General features: G+C 37.4%; 1 protein-coding gene across 3 annotated transcripts; it reads left to right on the top strand.

Moving 5' to 3' along the window:
• The first annotated feature begins 1,413 nt into the window (after positions 1–1,413).
• Positions 1,414–17,812, top strand: LOC113682187 (fibroblast growth factor receptor 4-like). 3 transcript variants are annotated; one of them, XM_089196981.1, is made up of 16 exons: positions 5,028–5,149; positions 5,240–5,339; positions 7,548–7,708; positions 8,163–8,495; positions 10,415–10,735; positions 11,123–11,419; positions 11,540–11,688; positions 12,716–13,175; positions 13,469–13,576; positions 13,874–14,046; positions 14,402–14,524; positions 15,287–15,357; positions 16,028–16,068; positions 16,478–16,577; positions 16,959–17,058; positions 17,441–17,812. In XM_089196981.1, exons 3-16 carry the CDS (start codon positions 7,588–7,590, stop codon positions 17,483–17,485), a joined length of 2,442 nt encoding a protein of 813 aa, XP_089053107.1. In that variant the 5' UTR covers positions 5,028–5,149; positions 5,240–5,339; positions 7,548–7,587; the 3' UTR covers positions 17,486–17,812. The 3 variants fall into 3 exon arrangements, with proteins under 3 accessions (XP_089053106.1, XP_089053107.1, XP_089053108.1); XM_089196980.1 differs by lacking the exons at positions 5,028–5,149; positions 5,240–5,339 and adding an exon at positions 1,414–1,581; XM_089196982.1 differs by lacking the exon at positions 5,240–5,339 and having other exon boundaries at positions 5,041–5,149.

Raw genomic sequence — 17,812 nt, forward strand, 5'->3', positions numbered from 1 at the left:
CAACCTACGACAGCCAATTGTGTTGGGCTGCTTGTAACTTTTCATGCATACTAAGTAACTTTCTTCGTTTTATTTATCATTAACAGAAACGACTTTACTCCTTAATTTTCTTACTGATATACCTCAGTTCCAGAATAACGAACACGATCTAGCGACATCAGAATATGACTTTCTATGAGAACAGCAGAGAAAATTAACTTTAAAGGTTGTTACATTGCAATAACGCAAACAGAAAATTGGAGATGAAGGGGCGAACCTGAGGTGTCGCCTTTCCCGTAAATTAAAATAACAACTAAATAGAAATTCAGTTCAGAAGGTGTAAAGAAAAGTTTGTTTACAAACTCGGCCACCAATAACCGAGTCGCTGAATACAAGCTCCTAAGAGGAGTCAGTTAACATATGTAAAGAAATGTAGAAACCAGGCCTTCTCCAATCGTAAATTCTATATAAAAAACCTAGCAGAATTAACCCAACACAAAAGAACCCTTTACGAAAATATTTCCAGAAAATCTAGGCACAAAAAACGAACTTGGCGAAAACAATTTTGCGATCTGTTATACGATTAATTCACAATAAGAGAAAATACGAGTTAATCTAAGCTTAAAACAGCTGACAATAGGTGTTCAATAAAGTTAAAGAGTATTTTCTCTTTATAAATGTTATTAGTGAAGGGTTTTTTGTAAGTCCTCCGGTTGAGGTGATTCTACCCTAAATAAATATCTACTGTATTTAAATTCCCATCACTTGAAGACACAAATTTTAAAAGGACACCTCTTTAACTTTTTTCAGTTTTATCGTTGAACTAAAGTAATGCTCCACCATCTGCACCCACATTGAGTGTATTCAGATGATCAGATGACAAACGAATTATGGCCATCCTCGTTGTTATGGGCATTCACGAAAATCCCTTATCACTGAGTAAAAATTCTCTGTTTTTTTTTTCCTAGTTAATTATCTGTTTCCTCTTGGCTTTAAGAAATGCATGAGGTATTGACATAAAATTAACCAAACAAAGGCTCAATTTCTGAATATTAGAGGACTTGTCTATCTTAAAGGCGATACAAGGAGGAACCGGTAGGGTTTGAACTCAATGGCCTATAAAAAAGTCTGTTTTTTGTTTTATATATATATATATATATATAGAATAAAATATTAGAGGAAATTCAGCTGGTCTCAGTTGTTTACGATTATCTTAGGCGCAAAGAGCTTTTTCCCGCACAAATTCATCTTCAGCGTCTACGCACCACTTCCTGCCTGTTTTTTTCTTTTTTTCTCGAGTCTACCGGATACTGTTTCACAAATTGGATAATAATAGCTTTCTACGATTTGTCCAGAAACAGGAATTGCGCATATGCTATTTGATCTTATCCAACTTTTAGCTTAGCAGGAACTTTTCGCTCCAATCTTCCTGCTGAGTCGTATTCAGCAAATGAAAAATGTCGTTTCGTATGACAGGTTATTTTTGACTAAGTAAAGTGCGCATAACTTTCAATCTGACCTGGTGTTGTACGACAGCCTATGATTAATTGCACTATCATCCTTAAAGTGGTGTATAAACAAGACTCACAGCAAAACCATAATGTAAGTTTATGCATTTTTTCTAACAATTTCTCTTTCAAATGATGATTTCTTTCGCATTTTTCTGCAAAGTAAAATGTCGTTTTGAATAAAGAAAAGGAAATAAATAGGTACTGTAAACAGCAGTGACAAGACTTATATGCCAAAAAGCTATTTTTAAAAACGATTTTCGGAACAATTTATCGTTAAACAAAATTGTTTGATACAGTACGTTTTATTATTATCACACAGCGCAAAGTAGAGTACAAATAACGCGTGAATAGAGTACAAATATCCTGCAATATTTTGACGAGCGATATTTTGCAATAGCAATATTTGACGAGCAATATTTTGTAAGGCGAGTAAAAATACGGCACAAATCGTAAAAATACTCAGCGATACTACACACCAAAACATCCAATCAGTGAGATATATTTATCAGGTATGATTTATATGTGATGTGTAATCGCCCCAATTGTTTTGAGACAACTGATGAAATCGTAGCTTGTATACTTTTTGGTGGAAAGTATCAGTGGCCATTTTTGTCTTCAACATAATATTAAGACGTCTTGAATTTTTGCTAACGTTTATTCTTAACTGTTTCCTTAATCTGCAGTGATCAGAGTTTTATACAGAGCTAACTTTAATTTGAGGCAATCTTCGTATTTTGTACCTTTATTGGGCGCTCATGGAAACCATTTGTATGAAATAATAAGTTGATGCAAAACGCATTCATTTAAATTTCCTCCATTAAAAGACAGAAAGATCGATCTCAATATTTGTTATGTCAGAGAGAGTCTACCAGCTGTGTGAATTTGAGCTGAAATATGAAGTACGTGTTCTGTTCTCCCCCAGCTAATCATTAAGCTACATTGATCGCTTGCATTGGGATGATTTTTTTCAGTCTAGTGACTAATAATTAACATCACATGTAAAGAATAGGATCTTTTTCACAAACATTTGTCGCGAGTAGGAAAAAAATGGACAAATTGGGCCTTACGTTATGACATCTTTTTTAACTCGTGAATTGCGCGCATGCGCAAGAGCGAGTTATAGATACGATGTGGGGAATGCCATACGCTCGCTCGCTCGATTGGTCGATTCCTGTAAACTTTTTTTAGATTTTAGGCTTTTGAGTGCATTTGATAGTTTTTGGCGAGCAATAAACAGACGAAATGGCGACCTTTGTTGCTAAGAATAGTTGTGGGGTGAAAAAGAAGCCAATGATAATCTTAAAAGAGTTTTTTTTTGTTTTAGTTTCAACAAGCGGCGCCAGCGACTGGCAGGCATGCAAGGATTCACACTGAAATAACAGAACAACCTTCGTTTTTCATAAAATTGTAATTTACAATCCTTGAACTTGAAAACAATCCGAGGATTCATTGAAAATATCACTTACTGCGAAGCGCTCGGAGTTTACAGATGTTCAAAAGCTTTTTCTGTTATGGCGTGAGATTGAGGACAAAATCGATCATTACGTTTCGTCGCGTGTGTTATTCCTGTGTGAAGCAACAAAAGATGCCGGCGACTGACGAAATTACAAGTTAACACGAAAATCAGATAACACCTAAACAAACAATTTTAGCTACCGATTTTCAGTGAATTTTTAAAGAACAATTTTCTTTTAAGTTTCAAGACAATTTGAAGATTCAACATACATACAACGTACTAAAATGCGAAACTTACTCAACACAAAATTGATAAATAGGCCTGAAATGAAATTCTATCTTGTTATTGATTATACGTTGCCTAGCACGTGACTTAAATCTTCCCAGGCGAAGGTCCAAAATGACGGTGGCAGGCTTGGCTTAGTTATATCACTCAAAACTCGTTCCCGTTTGCCTCATTTGATAAAGAGGGAATCGTTAATGTTTTCATTAAGACAGTATTGCCTTGATTTTCTAATATTTACAACGAAAGACAGTAAATTTCACTTTTCACCCACATTTACTTCCTACCTTTTCTTTTCAATTCACGAGTTTGCCCACAGAGCACTTTGATTTAGTACTGACTATAGGAGGAGTCTGTCATGTTCACTCACGAATTTCAAAATGTCATTTTTAGTCGCCATCATTCACATATCGAAAAGGAAAAAAATAAAATGGAAAATGAGATAAGCTAGTGGCCTATTAATAAGAAACAAATTGGCTTTTCTTGCTATCGATGAACTATTTGGAAAATGTACAAAAATGATTCTTCCAACTCTCATTGTCATCTCGTTAATAAAGTCGCCAAACGGAAGCACGCATATTATCGATAAAAACTAGACTGGTCAACTTTTTGCTTATGGCAAAAACATGTATACAGCCGTCGCAATTTCAGACGACACGACTCCTACAATGAGGAAAACTCTAAGTTACTTCTACCTCGGTTTTGAAAGGCAATACTGCTCAATATTCAGATCTTTTAGTCTCAATGAATGGAAAGTGGATCCTCAAGTTTCAATGCTGGCGGGTATTCTCACGTTTGAATCTCCATTAAAAACATTTCCTCTTACATTTCTCAACGAGGCAAATCTTGTATCATTATTGTAATCATTTTTGTCATATTTCTTTCGTGCGCGTAGAGCTCATTGAATTAAACAACTTCAATACTTGTTTGTCCGTTAATAAATAAACATGCGGTCAATCTTCCACAAACTCCTCCACGATGCATAAATTTCGTTAATCGTGACTTTTGCCTCGTATCGCGATATAATCAATCCAACGTAAATATGAAATGTTAAAGCTACTCGCATAATTTTGATTCTTCTGTTAGCCTGTTTGGACTTCACATTTGGCGATTTCGTTCTTAAGCTTTGGATGTATAGATAAAAGCCATAAAAGAAACAAAATCACATACAAAGAAAGTTGAAACACCCGTTCAGGAAAACGCTCGGTTGGCAAGTCCAGCAATAAATAATAATCACAGTGATAAGCAAACTCGGAGAGCTGCCACTTGTATTGAAATGCTGCTTAGAAACGAAGCGATTATACTTAATAGAGCTAGAACGAAGACAATGTTTTAACTTTACCTAATTTGCATATTCTTGGTGATATTACCACCAAGAAAGTTTAACTTTACACTGTGTTATCGTCAAGTGAATCGTTTTCGTCCTCTAAAGTTAGTTTGAAAATGCATATCGACTTTTGGTTGCATTTTGACGACAATCGCACCCACTCAGTTTTAATTCAATTTCCAATCAAAGTGCTCTGTGAGCAAACTCGTGAATTGAAAAGAAAAGGTTGGAAGTAAATGTGGGTGAAAAGTGAAATTTACTGTCTTTCGTTGTAAATATTAGAAAATCAAGGCAATACTGTCTTAATGAAAACAATAACGATTCCCTCTTTATCAAATGAGACAAACGGGAACGAGTTTTGAGTGATATAACTAAGCCAAGCCTGCCACCGTCATTTTGGATCTTCGCCTGGGAAGATTCAAGTCACGTGCTAGGCAACGCATAATCAATAACAAGATAGAATTTCATTTCAGGCCTATTTATCAATTTTGTGGTGTATAACTTTCGCATTTTAGTGCGTTGTATGTATGTTGAATCTTCAAATTGTCTTGAAACTTAAAAGAAAATTGTTCTTTGAAAATTCACTGAAAATCGGTAGGTAAAATTGTTTGTTTAGGTGTTATTTGATTTTCGTGTTAACTTGTTATTTCGTCAGTCGCCGGCATCTTTTGTTGCTTCACACAGGAAAAACACACGCGACGAATCGTAATGATCAATTTTGTCCTCAATCTCACGCCATAACAGAAAAAGCTTTTGAACATCTGTAAACTCCAAGCGCTTCGCAGTAAGTGATATTTTCAATGAATCTTCGGATTGTTTTCAAGTTCAAGGATTGTAAATTACAATTTTATGAAAAACGAAGGTTGTTCTGTTATTTCAATGTGAATCCTTGCATGCCTGCCAGTCGCTGGCGCCGCTTGTTGAAACTAAAACGAAAAAAAAAAACTCTTTTAAGATTATTATTGGCTTCTTTTTCACCCCACCACTATTCTCAGCAACAAAGGTCGCCATTTCGTCTGTTTATTGCTCGCCAAAAACTATCAAATGCACTCAAAGGCCTAAAATCTAAAAAAAGTTTACAGGAATCGACCAATCGAGCGAGCGAGCGAGCGAGCGAATGGCATTCCCCACATCGTATCTATAACTCGCTCTTGCGCATGCGCGCAATTCACGAGTTAAAAACGATGAGTTCATAGGCACGTGTCCATTTTCAGGACCAGTTTTGCGGCCGGATATCTCTCCGTTAACAGGCGCATTTTTGCCAGTGAAGTTAGATTTACCATGAACCGAACAACCTAACCTAGATGTCTCTTCCTTCAGATGTAGTCCTTCTGGGGCAGAGAAAATAAAACCGAATGACCGAATTCACCTATCTTAAACATATGCTACATATCAGCTATATATTTTGTCATTAAACAAAAGCGGTTAATATGATGCCAAATAGAACAGTGAATAAGAAATAAGAAAAATGATCAATAACAAGAACGACACCGATAATGATAATGACAAAAATATAAATTATTGTGATAACAATAGTAATATTGTTATCTGAATCGAAAGGACACCAACATGGATGTCGCTGTAAAATGTTACGAAGGATTCAAGAGAAAATGGAATTTCCGGCGTTTGAGTGGATACGAATCGAATTAGTCGGAAATGGAATATTTCTGCGGCACGGGAGCAGTGGGGATTGGGGCTGTTGAAGTGCAGCATGGGTAGAATGGAGTGCTATAAAACGGATGTTTATCACGTGGGAAAGCATTCTAGGCCGACACCTCGTCTTGCTCACGTTATTTTTTTGTATATAATTGATTTACTAGTGACAGTTCGAGTTTCGCAGGGGCTTCTTAGCTTGTTTGCGTTTACTAAAATTATTTAGAGCTTTCCGTGCTTTGTTTAAATGCATGTTTGGTAAACAAGTGCAAAGATCTTCCAGCCGTGTAGCCTTCGTAGGATGGGCTTTTCAGTGCATGAGCCATGGATCCTACCCCGATTTCCTGCCGAGTTTTTTGTTTTACCTATTGGGGTTTTTTCCGGCAGGTTTTTTCTGGCCTCTGTTCTGACAGTATTCTGTGTAAACTGACGCTCAGCTTTGTTCTTGTTTTTCCACCACATGTTTGAATGTAATAGAAGTTGTTGTACAACTTATTTTTATATGAGCGGTGCTCGGCCGATACAGCCATAATAAACCTCATGGTTTTTCTAATTCATGTTGTACTGCGTAGTGAAACTGAAATGTACTGTTTCAGATCTGTAAATGTTAAACTACAAGATATGTCAATTTTTTCAAATTAATCATGCGTGATTGTTCGTTATTTGCGTTCATTATAAGAGTACATGGTTTCCTTTGGTAGGCTGCCTTACTTATTCAAGCTCAAAAGTAGTTTCACCCTGACATGGAGAGTCGACTTGCCTGATGCATCGATACAAAGTCCACGCCAAACAATCCCTTTTTTTATGACAAGCACTGTAGAAGTAAACTTCGCTATCATCGCAGGAACTCATTATAACACGAAAAATTCCTTCTTTTTTAAAGTACGTTGCACTTCGTCGCCAACGCAAAAGTAAGATCTCAAAATTTTTTGTAAATTTACGAGCAACTTTGCTGCGATTCACTTTAGATTTTGTTTGTCACTGTTGGTGATTTCGAAAAAGTAGCGAAACAAAAGATTTCATTTAGTTACTAAGTTAAGAAGCGAAATCAAAACCACATGTATTCGGTAAAATTATTTCTATAAATCATGTATTTGGGTTGAAACGAGAGTATGGGGATAAGTAAAAGAAAGCAAAGACATCCTGTACCTTATAGCGGAAGTTTTGTGCAAAATCGCCAAATTTGTAACTCACATTTCCATTTTCCTCTGTGTAACTGCCTGAGTTTGTAAATTTAGATACAATACGTTAATGGTAACCTAGTTCGACTTATGGTCTAAGTTTACTACGTTTCTCTAGAAAATAACTTATTTAATTTGAATAAACAATCCATTTGTAGGCCACTTCAAACATCCAAACAAAAAATTTGTCAACGTGTCATGGTGATGGGTAATTTTTGGCTTCGAGAAGCGTCAATGCGTTTAGTACTATTTACTCTTACCTGCGCTTTATGGAATCTTCCATTCGTCAAAGGTGAAACATGCAATACACATCTCAACAGTAAGTAGTGTTAACTTCTTCTAAATGTCCTGGTCAAAGAGCATGTTTATGCGAATGTCTTTCTTGTATGCACAATAAATGAATGTGTGTGTACAGAAAGTTTAAAATGGCTACCAAACAAACAGCTCCCAGTCAGAGGATCTAGAGGATGCAGGCATCTTCATCAAAATATTTAACATGTGTAGATAAGAAAGGACGAAGATAAATTCTTGACTAATCCAGCGTTTAAATAGACAACGTTTCGGCCGTCGGTCCTCTTCAGTTGGAACATAAAAGGCAAAAATTAATATTAAAAAGCTGCATTAAAACTCTTGATCGGCCAAGAGTTTGTGAACTACACTTACTAGATTTATAAGATGGATTTATCAAAAATCTTTCTCATTGTCTGATGGGCGATAAAGAGATTGTATATTAAATTTATTATTATTATTATTATTCAATCTCTCCAACCCAGTCAGACCCGTTGTGTACATCTTTTCAAGTCCAGAAAATAGCAGATTACCCATTGGTGCCTCCATTACCCTGAATTGTACAGCGGAGCCAAGAACAGAAGATACAGGATATCTGGATAGATGGGTCGATTATATCAAGTGGTACGATCCACAGGATAATGAAGTTGGAGCTAAATGCAAGCAGCCTCCAAACAAACGGGCATACAAACTTAAATTAACCTGTCCATTAGTGCTTAAAAATCTGACAGTTGACAAAATTGGCCGCTACACCTGCCAAGCTGGCAATGGTTACATAAAACACTGCACAAGGAAATCATTCGAAATATTGATTCAAGGTAAGAAACCAGGCTTATCATACCTTCATTAAACAATTTTTACACTCGCGCTTGTTGGATATGCGATGATAGATGACCAAAGAGGCTCATAGGGCCGAGTTGGCTATCATCTCGTATTCAAGCGCGAGTGGAATAATGATTGAATCAAAAACGCGCCAGGACATATATACATAAATCCTCCCAACGTTATTTTGCAAGAACAAACGGAATGTTACAATGTACAAATACGCTTCCGGTGTAACTCGTCTTCATGTGTGCACATGGTATAATGACCCATAACCTATAATGGCTAAGTCATGAAAACTTTTGAATTGCATTATCCAATGATCCAGTTTTTGATAATACGAAGATGAATGCCGAAAATGTTTCATTCAGGAATAAGGAGTCTCAAATAATCAGCTTCTAAGAAACTCCTGGAATGTATGGAAAGGAAAGTCCAATACATAATTCATTGCAAAAGGAAAATTCCGCTGTGGTCATTAGGCATTAATAGATTGTGCTCGGCAACTTTTGAGCAACTTTTAGCGTTTTCAGCAACTCTTTGTACTGCGAGCAACCTGGAGCAACTTTTGTCTTCTTTGAGGCTTCAATCATGATAAGATACAAGAATGCAAAGAGGCTGTAAAATTTAAAGTTTACAACCTCTTTGCATTCTTGTATCTTATCATGATAAGATAAGATAAACGCTGTAAACTGGATCACTGTCCAAAGTGTATAGTTAGCACCATGGTGTCTATAGCAAACATTGTGATGTTTACTCACTAGAAAAGTCATTAAAAAATACTTTCTATTATTAGTTTCGTTGAGCGCAAAGATTATATTGATCACAACAAATGATGTTAAATTACAAATGCAACGTCATGTTTTGAGTAGTAATCTTGAACAAAATGACTTTCAAAAGTAAGCAACTTCTTTAAATTTGGGTGGCAACTTTTGAGCAACTTTAGAGCAAACTTTTGGGTGTATTGTCAAACAACTTTTGTTGGATTTACTAGCACAATCTATTCGCGCCCAGTGGCCATTGGCTAACAAGACTCGAAATGCACCGCTTAAAGAACGAAATTCTTCACGCAGATAACGATTAAATTTGAATCGGGAGCAATTCAAGTGACCTGTCCTGATGCATATCGCATTACTTTGTACAGTTGAACCTGTATTGAGCGGCCATTCACTGGGAATGGTGGTGTGACCAATTAATGCAGGTTCCACGTAAAAGGAGTATTATTAAAAAAATATAAAAACAAAATCGAAACATACACAACGCCACTAACGCCACTATTATAATTAGCCACTTTATGTACAGAATCTCGCTCAAATTTACTTCGATTTTGGGAGAGAAACATGGATAAAAAAGTATTTGAAGGATTATTCTTGTTTTTATTAGGGTGGTTGGGCTATAAATGGCCGTCCAAAACAGATGGAAGGCAATAAAAAAGGCCGTTGGGACTTAGTAAAGTTCGACTGCGACCGCTAAGTAGAGGCAACCGCTTAATACAGGTGCAAATTACAATGATTAAGGGGAAACAAATTGGGACTTTGGTAGCTGACAAACACTAATGCAACTGACTGCTTAATACAGGGGTGATCGCTGAATACGGTGCTGGCAATGCTGAAGCAAAAAAAACCCAACATATTCTTCGGAAGATGAGAAAAGAATTATTTTGCGAAACAAAAATAAACGAATGAAAATTATTAGAATGAATAAAAGAAGAGGTTCACACTCCGGCCAGGGGGGGTTGGCCTGAAATAGTTCCTTCTTAGTACCTGCATATGCAGTTCATCTTGTTGTGCGGCACAAAAGTGTGATAGTGAAAATATCTTCTCATTCTGCCGTCATTTGCTTATTGAATAAGCTTCATACCAGATTATCTCAGTAATAATTGGGAATATCTATTGCAATTAGTACTTTTTCCCTACAGGTCCTGCGCCAGAGTTAGTAGGAGTTCCTCGGAACCAAAGCACTGATATAGGGGCCAATGTAACTTTCAACTGCACTGCCACAGGTCTTCCTGGGACAAGCATCTCATGGATAAAAGACAATGACTCATTTGCCTTACAGTCCAACCCAAGGGCGATATTCATCAATAATCCACATTCATCAACAATCCAAAAAACCATGCAAAGCCAGTTGTTTATTACAGGAGTGAAGAAAGAAGATTTTGGCAAATATCAATGTGAGGCAAAAAACAGTGGTGGTAGAAATTTGTCGTTGCCAGCTTTCTTATCCTCGAAAGTTTCAGGTTAGACATGAATATGCATTCGTGTTTGTCTTCCTTATCATTTCAAAGTTGAAAGCCCACGAAGTCTTCCACTTGTATGTCAACTCAGCCTCCCAACTGAAGTTCCCCCAACACCAAGTAAGCGAGATAGGCTCAGTTTTTGGATGATTACTTCTTGATGTACATTTCCGTAGATTGTAAAAAAAAAACTCTTAGAGTGTCATTAGAGTATCAAGAGCTAGAAAATAAACAGTGTTTTCTTTTAAATGTTTATACAAAATTTTAAAGTTATTATTTCACTTTCACCCGGTCCCTGTACCTTCTCAGTCCTCTTATCATCAGAGACTCCCCATTAGGTTCAATCCTCTTCAAACCGGGTCTTGAAATTCTTTCTTTGTCAATTTTCAGATGCCCAGAAACCTGAGATCGTTGAAAGTCCAAAGAACCAAAGTGTCCTGATCGGTTCCAATGCTACCTTAAGCTGCACTGCTAGGGGTCTCCCAAGGCCAACAATCCACTGGATAAAGGACAATGCTTCATATCCTTTACAGTCTAACCCCAGAGCACATGTAATTCCAGACGGGCGAACCAATCGCAGCCAGCTTTTTATAACGAGAGTAGAGATGGAAGACTATGGAAAATATCAATGCATTGCAAATAATAGCATTGGAAGAAGCCAATCAGGAGTGGCTGTCTTGAAAAAAGGTATGATTTTTTTTTCAATGGAAGGGGAAAAAATAGGGTAGGAGGGATCCTTCTTGACTACGTGTGCTGTTAATAAGAGCAACCTGTTTGTTACTACATTTTTTTATCATTCATCCACAGCAACTCCCACTCCCACCTCCATGAACGGAAAGCCAAAAAATTCTGCATCAAAGACAACTATAGTCGCTGTATCATGCACTTTGGCAGCCGCAGTTATTTGTGCAGTCACTGGGTTTGTGTGGATTTGGTGTAAAAATCGTGATAAAGAGGTAAATAAAATGTTACGTGACATCCCCACACAGGGTAATGATCTCTGTCCGTCATGCGACTTTGCTTGTGCTGACGTCCAGAGGAATGCTGGGATTGACCAGCCAAGAATCATGCATTTTCCTCGGGGGGTAAGATGCAGAGTCGAGAAAAACTTCCCAAATTTATCATAACTATTATTATTGTTTTTGTTATTATTACGAACTCTTTTCCCTTTAATGATTATTTTCGTCAGTTTGGCCTTATTTAGCCAATGAATAAAGGGGGTAAGTTTCTACAGAAACTGTGGTGCTGCGTCGGTAGGAGAGTATAGCAGGTAATTTAGTGTTAACAACTGAGTTGAAAACGTGAATTGGCCACCGTAAAGGGTTAAAAAAAAAAAAAACGTTTTGAGCGTTAGCACCTCGTCAGAGCCATTGGAGGAATTGTGGGTTGTGTGTGGATTTACATGCAGAAAGTGGAGCTACGCTATTAGTGAGAATATGGTGACGAGAAAACAGGAATAAATTAGTTGAATGAAAAGCACTCGTTGATTCCGTGGGGATTAAGGGTGCCGATTTGGAAGATAAATTTTTGTGCTAGTGTTTTGCGGCTTTCCGAACTGCCTACACATAAGGAAAGGCCGCAAACTGCCATATGCTGTTTAGAATAATTAGGGAGATTGAAGTGTCTAGCGACTGGTTTGGATGCGTCCTTGTCATTTCTTTCCACGTCTCGAGGGTGTTCTCGGAATCGGTCACTTAGTCGTCTTCCTGTTTCGCCAATGCATAACTTATTTCAATAAGTGCAGGTTATGCAGTTAATAACATTGGCGGAGGTACACGTAAAGTGATCAGTGATCTTAATGGATCTCTTGGGTTCCGATATTTTCTCTACGTTATGAATGAAAGGACATGTGTCAGAGAACACCTTCGCAACGTGGAAAGAAATGAAAAGGACGCATCCAAAGCAGTCGCTGATGATGATAAAAGCTAAACACGCTTCTTGGATAGATATCACAATTGCCTATTCTCTTCAATTATATGACAGGGACGAAAACGAACAAGAAAGTTGTATTTGATAAAAGACAAACATTTAAAAGATGGGATACAGGACCTTGAAAACAATCGGTCGCCCAATACCCAAACCATCGAGACCCCCGTGGAAAGGCTCCCGTTAGTGGGAGATGGAGTAGGGGACAGACTGCCTCCAGACGGAAGCGAGCAGGATAATTTGGTGCAAGGAATAAAAGAGAGAGGCCAAGAGAGATTAGAGTCGGGTGAGGGGATAGCTGATGCTGACATTTTCACACCTGACAAACACCTGAGTGTCGACGAACAGCGGGATTGTGGAGAGATCTCTGAAGAGACCGAGGAAGGATCCGAAAACTTGGAAAATCTTGAAGTGTTCGATGAAATACTCGGAGAAGGCGAATTTGGAATCGTCTACAAAGGTCGATATAGTGGGAAAGATGGAAACATAACGGATGTAGCTGTGAAGAAGTTAAAAGGTAGGTACACGAAATCGAAATGTCTACTTTTTATTTCCTAAGTACAGTAGTATATCTCTAAACTGATTTGTCTTTTTCAAAGCTATGCGCCATCTTAATTTTTCACCATTTTTCTTTTGGTGAAAAACAGCCATAAAGTCTGCTATTGTCCCCTCTGAGCGCTTTCTACGGCCTTAACCAAGCCAGTTTTTTTCCATACATAATTTTGTTACCATAGCTAGATACGATGGGCGGACTACGTAAATGAAGCAATTTAAGAAATTCCCTTGTTTTTTTTCTCTATTTCATTATAGACCCTAGTGCCATTGCCAAAGAAACCCTGCTTAATGAGATAAGGACCTTAAAGCAAGCTGGGAAACATCCTAATATTGTCACTTTGATTGGGACAAGGATAGAGAGAGGTAAGTCAGTTTTCAACGATGCAACGTCTTAGAAATATGCATGTTTACTGGGTGATTGACAGTAACTGTCTGTAAGGTCAGTTAGAACAGTGCAGGTACCGGCCTTATGATTAAAGAAAGATAAGAAAATTTTTCAGGTTTAACTTCGCGGAAGTTCATATGGAATTTTTCCTTTTTTTTTTGGCCACCAACTAAACTTGAATCACCAACAAATCATCTTTTGATCAACTCAAGGTGACAATAATGTCTAATTTCTTTCTCTTGTCAACTCTAATGTGTTTGCTCTACTCTCTCAAGGAAACGTTCTTGTGGTCACTGAAGTGATTCATGGTGGCAGTCTGGAAAATCTTTTGAGGGCGCCAGGGGAAAGGAAAAATTATCATAACGTCTGCTGTAAGCTGAATGACCGGCAACTGGTCATAATTGCATTTCAGATCGCCACCGGAATGCAACACTTAGAGGAGAGAAAGGTAAGACTCGCTAGCAGTGTGTAGAAATAAATGTAAAGTTAAATTTGTCAACCTTCCATTAGAGATGGCTGCTCTCAAGAGATTACAAACAGTCTAGAATCTCTTGCAGCACTAAATATGACGCGGGCAGTTCGAAGTTGTGAAGTGGCTTAAGGACACATTCAGGATCTTTTGCATTTTGTTATAGGCCACCCAATCATTCGTGAGCCTCTGTTAAGCCTGTGTTTATAACACAGGCAATTCCAGCTTGTAAATTGGCTTCAGGACACAATGAGGATCTTTCACACTTTTGTATCGGGCACTCAATCATTGAGCGTCTCTAAGCAAAAAAATTATACATTGTCTTCCCTTACAGTTTGTCCATCGCGACCTAGCAGCGAGGAATATTTTAGTTGATGCCAACTTAGTGGCTAAAGTTGGAGACTTTGGATTAGCCAGGGACATATCCGCTGCTGGTATATACACCATAACCTCCAGCGTAAGTACGCTTTGCAATCAAAATCAACAACTAAACAGACAAATTAAACAAGCTGAAATGCATCTAAATCGATGCTCTTCCTTGGTGCAATCGAGTAGAATAAATGAATTTCTTCTAACGATATAATTTACATTGAAACTCTTAGTGAGCTTTGTATTAAGTGACACGTTTACTTAATTAATCATAACAATTACAATTTCTTCAAATGCGATTGATGCACAAGGCACTTTATGTTTCACAAATTTTTCCGTAGATTTGTAATCAGACAGTTGGCTGTAATTGGAGACCTGTAATCGGACAGTTAAAGCAGCCAATACTTTACCCACTCAGTCAAATCCACCAAACACAGAACTTATCACAATAACAATAGCAACAACCATTTTACCCAACCAAACAGGGAAGTTTCGTGACGAACAAATCGGACTCCCGCTTGGTGGCCGTCTGATTTTTTAATCACTCGTATGATAACAGACCGAATTGGATTCAACTCGGTCTTATTACCATTATTAATTATGGGTTACTTTCTGAACTTATGATAATGTGAATAACAATAATAATAACGGTCAAAGTAACTATTACTCTGGATTTTACCGGAAATTAATGATAATTACCAACTATCATATATCTTAAAGTCGAAAAAGAACTCGCTTCCTATTAATGAATGCATCCTTCCGTTTCATAAGTCATCCGCTTCCCAGTTTCAAAGGGCATTGCCTGCACTACAAACAGTAGCTTGCTCACATGAATCCATCTTTTCAACAGGGCAAGGTTCCGTGGAGATGGTCGTCGTTAGAATCTCTACGAGATCTCCATTTTACATCCATGAGTGATGTGTAAGTTCGTTTTGGATTTAATACTGTCAGATTTGTCTCCCTTAAGATTGAGTCAGAAGTACTGCCTAGCGGAAAGGATTTCCGAAAAAAAACTTCTGCCGTGCACTCTGGTATATTCCGTGGAGCATTATTATGGTTATATCTGGGCTTCATTTTACGTTATTTGTTCGTGTGCATGGTGTATCTATACCTATTTGCATTTATGGACACACCATGACAACTTAGTATGACTTAAGTAATTCCTTCCTTCAAATCGAGCATCATATGCTTATTTTACCGAATTGAAATTGATACCAGAGGCAAGGTCCACATAAGACGAAAGACTCAACGAAGTCTTGAGTGATGTAAATATCCATGAAAAACCAAAAGAATACAACGAGACTCGATCTTTAATCAATTCAGCGCTAATCGTTCGAATTCCCTATTCATTGAAGTTATTAACTCTTTCACTCCCAAGATCTCATGGTTAATTCTCCTTACTGTCTGCCATAAAATTCTTTAGATTTTATTCGGAGAATTTGGAATGGGTTTAACAAATAATCTCCTTCTTGATATATATTTTTTATTCTCACTATTTATCTGGTTGGTATTGTATGGATATTGTGAGGAGAAATTCTATCTTAGTCACTCATGGGAGTTAAAGGGTTAAAGCCTTGATGTATATTTGCAGGTGGTCATTTGGTATCGTTTTATGGGAAATCACCACTTATGGTAAGTGTGACGTGTTACTATGTGCGACTTAAACGATATCCTGAGAACTACAAGTCATATTCTCGTCATGAAGCTTCAATCCGTAAAGCAACCAAAGTTAGCAAGGCTCTTCTGTAAAGCTAACTGTATAGACACAAGTATCTTCATTTTGACAATGATTATTGCCAGTCAGACGAAACTGAACAAGATGAGAAGGCCACTTCCAGGTATAAGTTGTGCTCGTGTCAAACATTTTATACGTGTTATATCTTATTTGTCACAGTGCTGCACTTAATTTTATCTATCTAAATCATAAAGTCTTAGCAAGTCTCTATTCTATTCACAAAGCTATTGTTGAAGTACTTATTGTCTTAGATGATATTCCTAAAAAACTGAAATGGTTAAATCATATCTTCTTTCCGCCAAACAGGTGAGTTGCCATACCCTAACATCACATCACCAATTGCCTTAGTAAATCGACTTGCCTCAGGATACCGGATGTCTCGTCCCGACCGATGTTCGGAAGAACTGTAAGCTCTAAAGTCTTGAATAATGCTAGTAAAATTAAATTGAATCATAATTAAATATGAAGACGGCTTCAAATAATGGACGTTTACTTTCCGGATTCTCTTAAAAATAATCGAAAAACGTTTTTTAGCGCAAGACCGCTGACACCCACTTTTACTCGTTGAAAATGAAAACGATGCATTGAATCAGTCGTGATGATTTAAGAACAATTTGTACATCAAATCAAATTTCACATTCGGCCAATAAGTGACCTTTCCAATGATCATTGTCATGAGTTCAAAATCCCCTCTTTGCAACCCCTTTCCACGCTTGGTATGGTCAATTTAGATGTTGGGAGTATTAGCTGCGAGACAATGTTAGCTAACACTGTATTGAATTTTTAGATATGAGCTCATGAGTTCTTGTTGGAAAGAAAATCCTTTGATGAGACCAGCCTTTTCGCAGATCGCCCAACAGCTGAAGAACTTTTTGCGAGAAGTGAAGGTAAATAATGGTTGTATTTAGAAGCTTTCCATTTCTTCCCTTCCTTTCGCTCTTCTCAAAGTTATATCTGCCCTCTTCTTCCTCCTTCCATTTATTCATCTTTACTTCCCTTCACCCTTCCATGGATCCCTCTGTCACTTTGTCAGTCCTTCTGATAAACCTTTTATCTCCAACTGCAGCTATCGACCCATCCATTCGTACACATAGTCATCCATTCACTTGCTTTTCCGTCTATCTATATGATCTTAGCTTCCATTCGTTCTTTCTTTTGTTTGTTCCTAGATTCATTCTTTTCTTAGATTTAATTCATAAACGGTACGGCCGTTTTTTCTTTCCTTATTCATATTTTTTGTGACTTATTTATTCTAATGATTTATTTCAGAGGACATATACAAATATCACAGAGGTCAACGATGGAGAAGCTTGATGACTCCCTGATGCTGAAGCAAATACCTCATTTTATTTGATTAACAATAGGAAAATAACCACAAGATCTCAAATAAGCGCATAGGCTCAAAAGTTTAGAATCAATTTTTTTCTTGGTGGAGGAAAGTTTTCTCGCAAATTCTCCAAATTTTTTGTTGATTTTTTTCTCTCTGTGCGATCAAATACACCATGAATGACATAAGTTTAATTTAGTGAAACTGAAACCATCAACTTTTCTCTAGGGTGGTTTAATAAGATGCGTTTTGATCTTTTTATCATTGTAAAACAACCTCTTCTTTAAATAAAGCCATCGCCGAAAGCTACCGAA

The sequence above is a fragment of the Pocillopora damicornis genome, chromosome 2, assembly GCF_964200805.1.
Source record: "Pocillopora damicornis chromosome 2, jaPocDami1.2, whole genome shotgun sequence".
NCBI lineage: Eukaryota > Metazoa > Cnidaria > Anthozoa > Scleractinia > Pocilloporidae > Pocillopora > Pocillopora damicornis.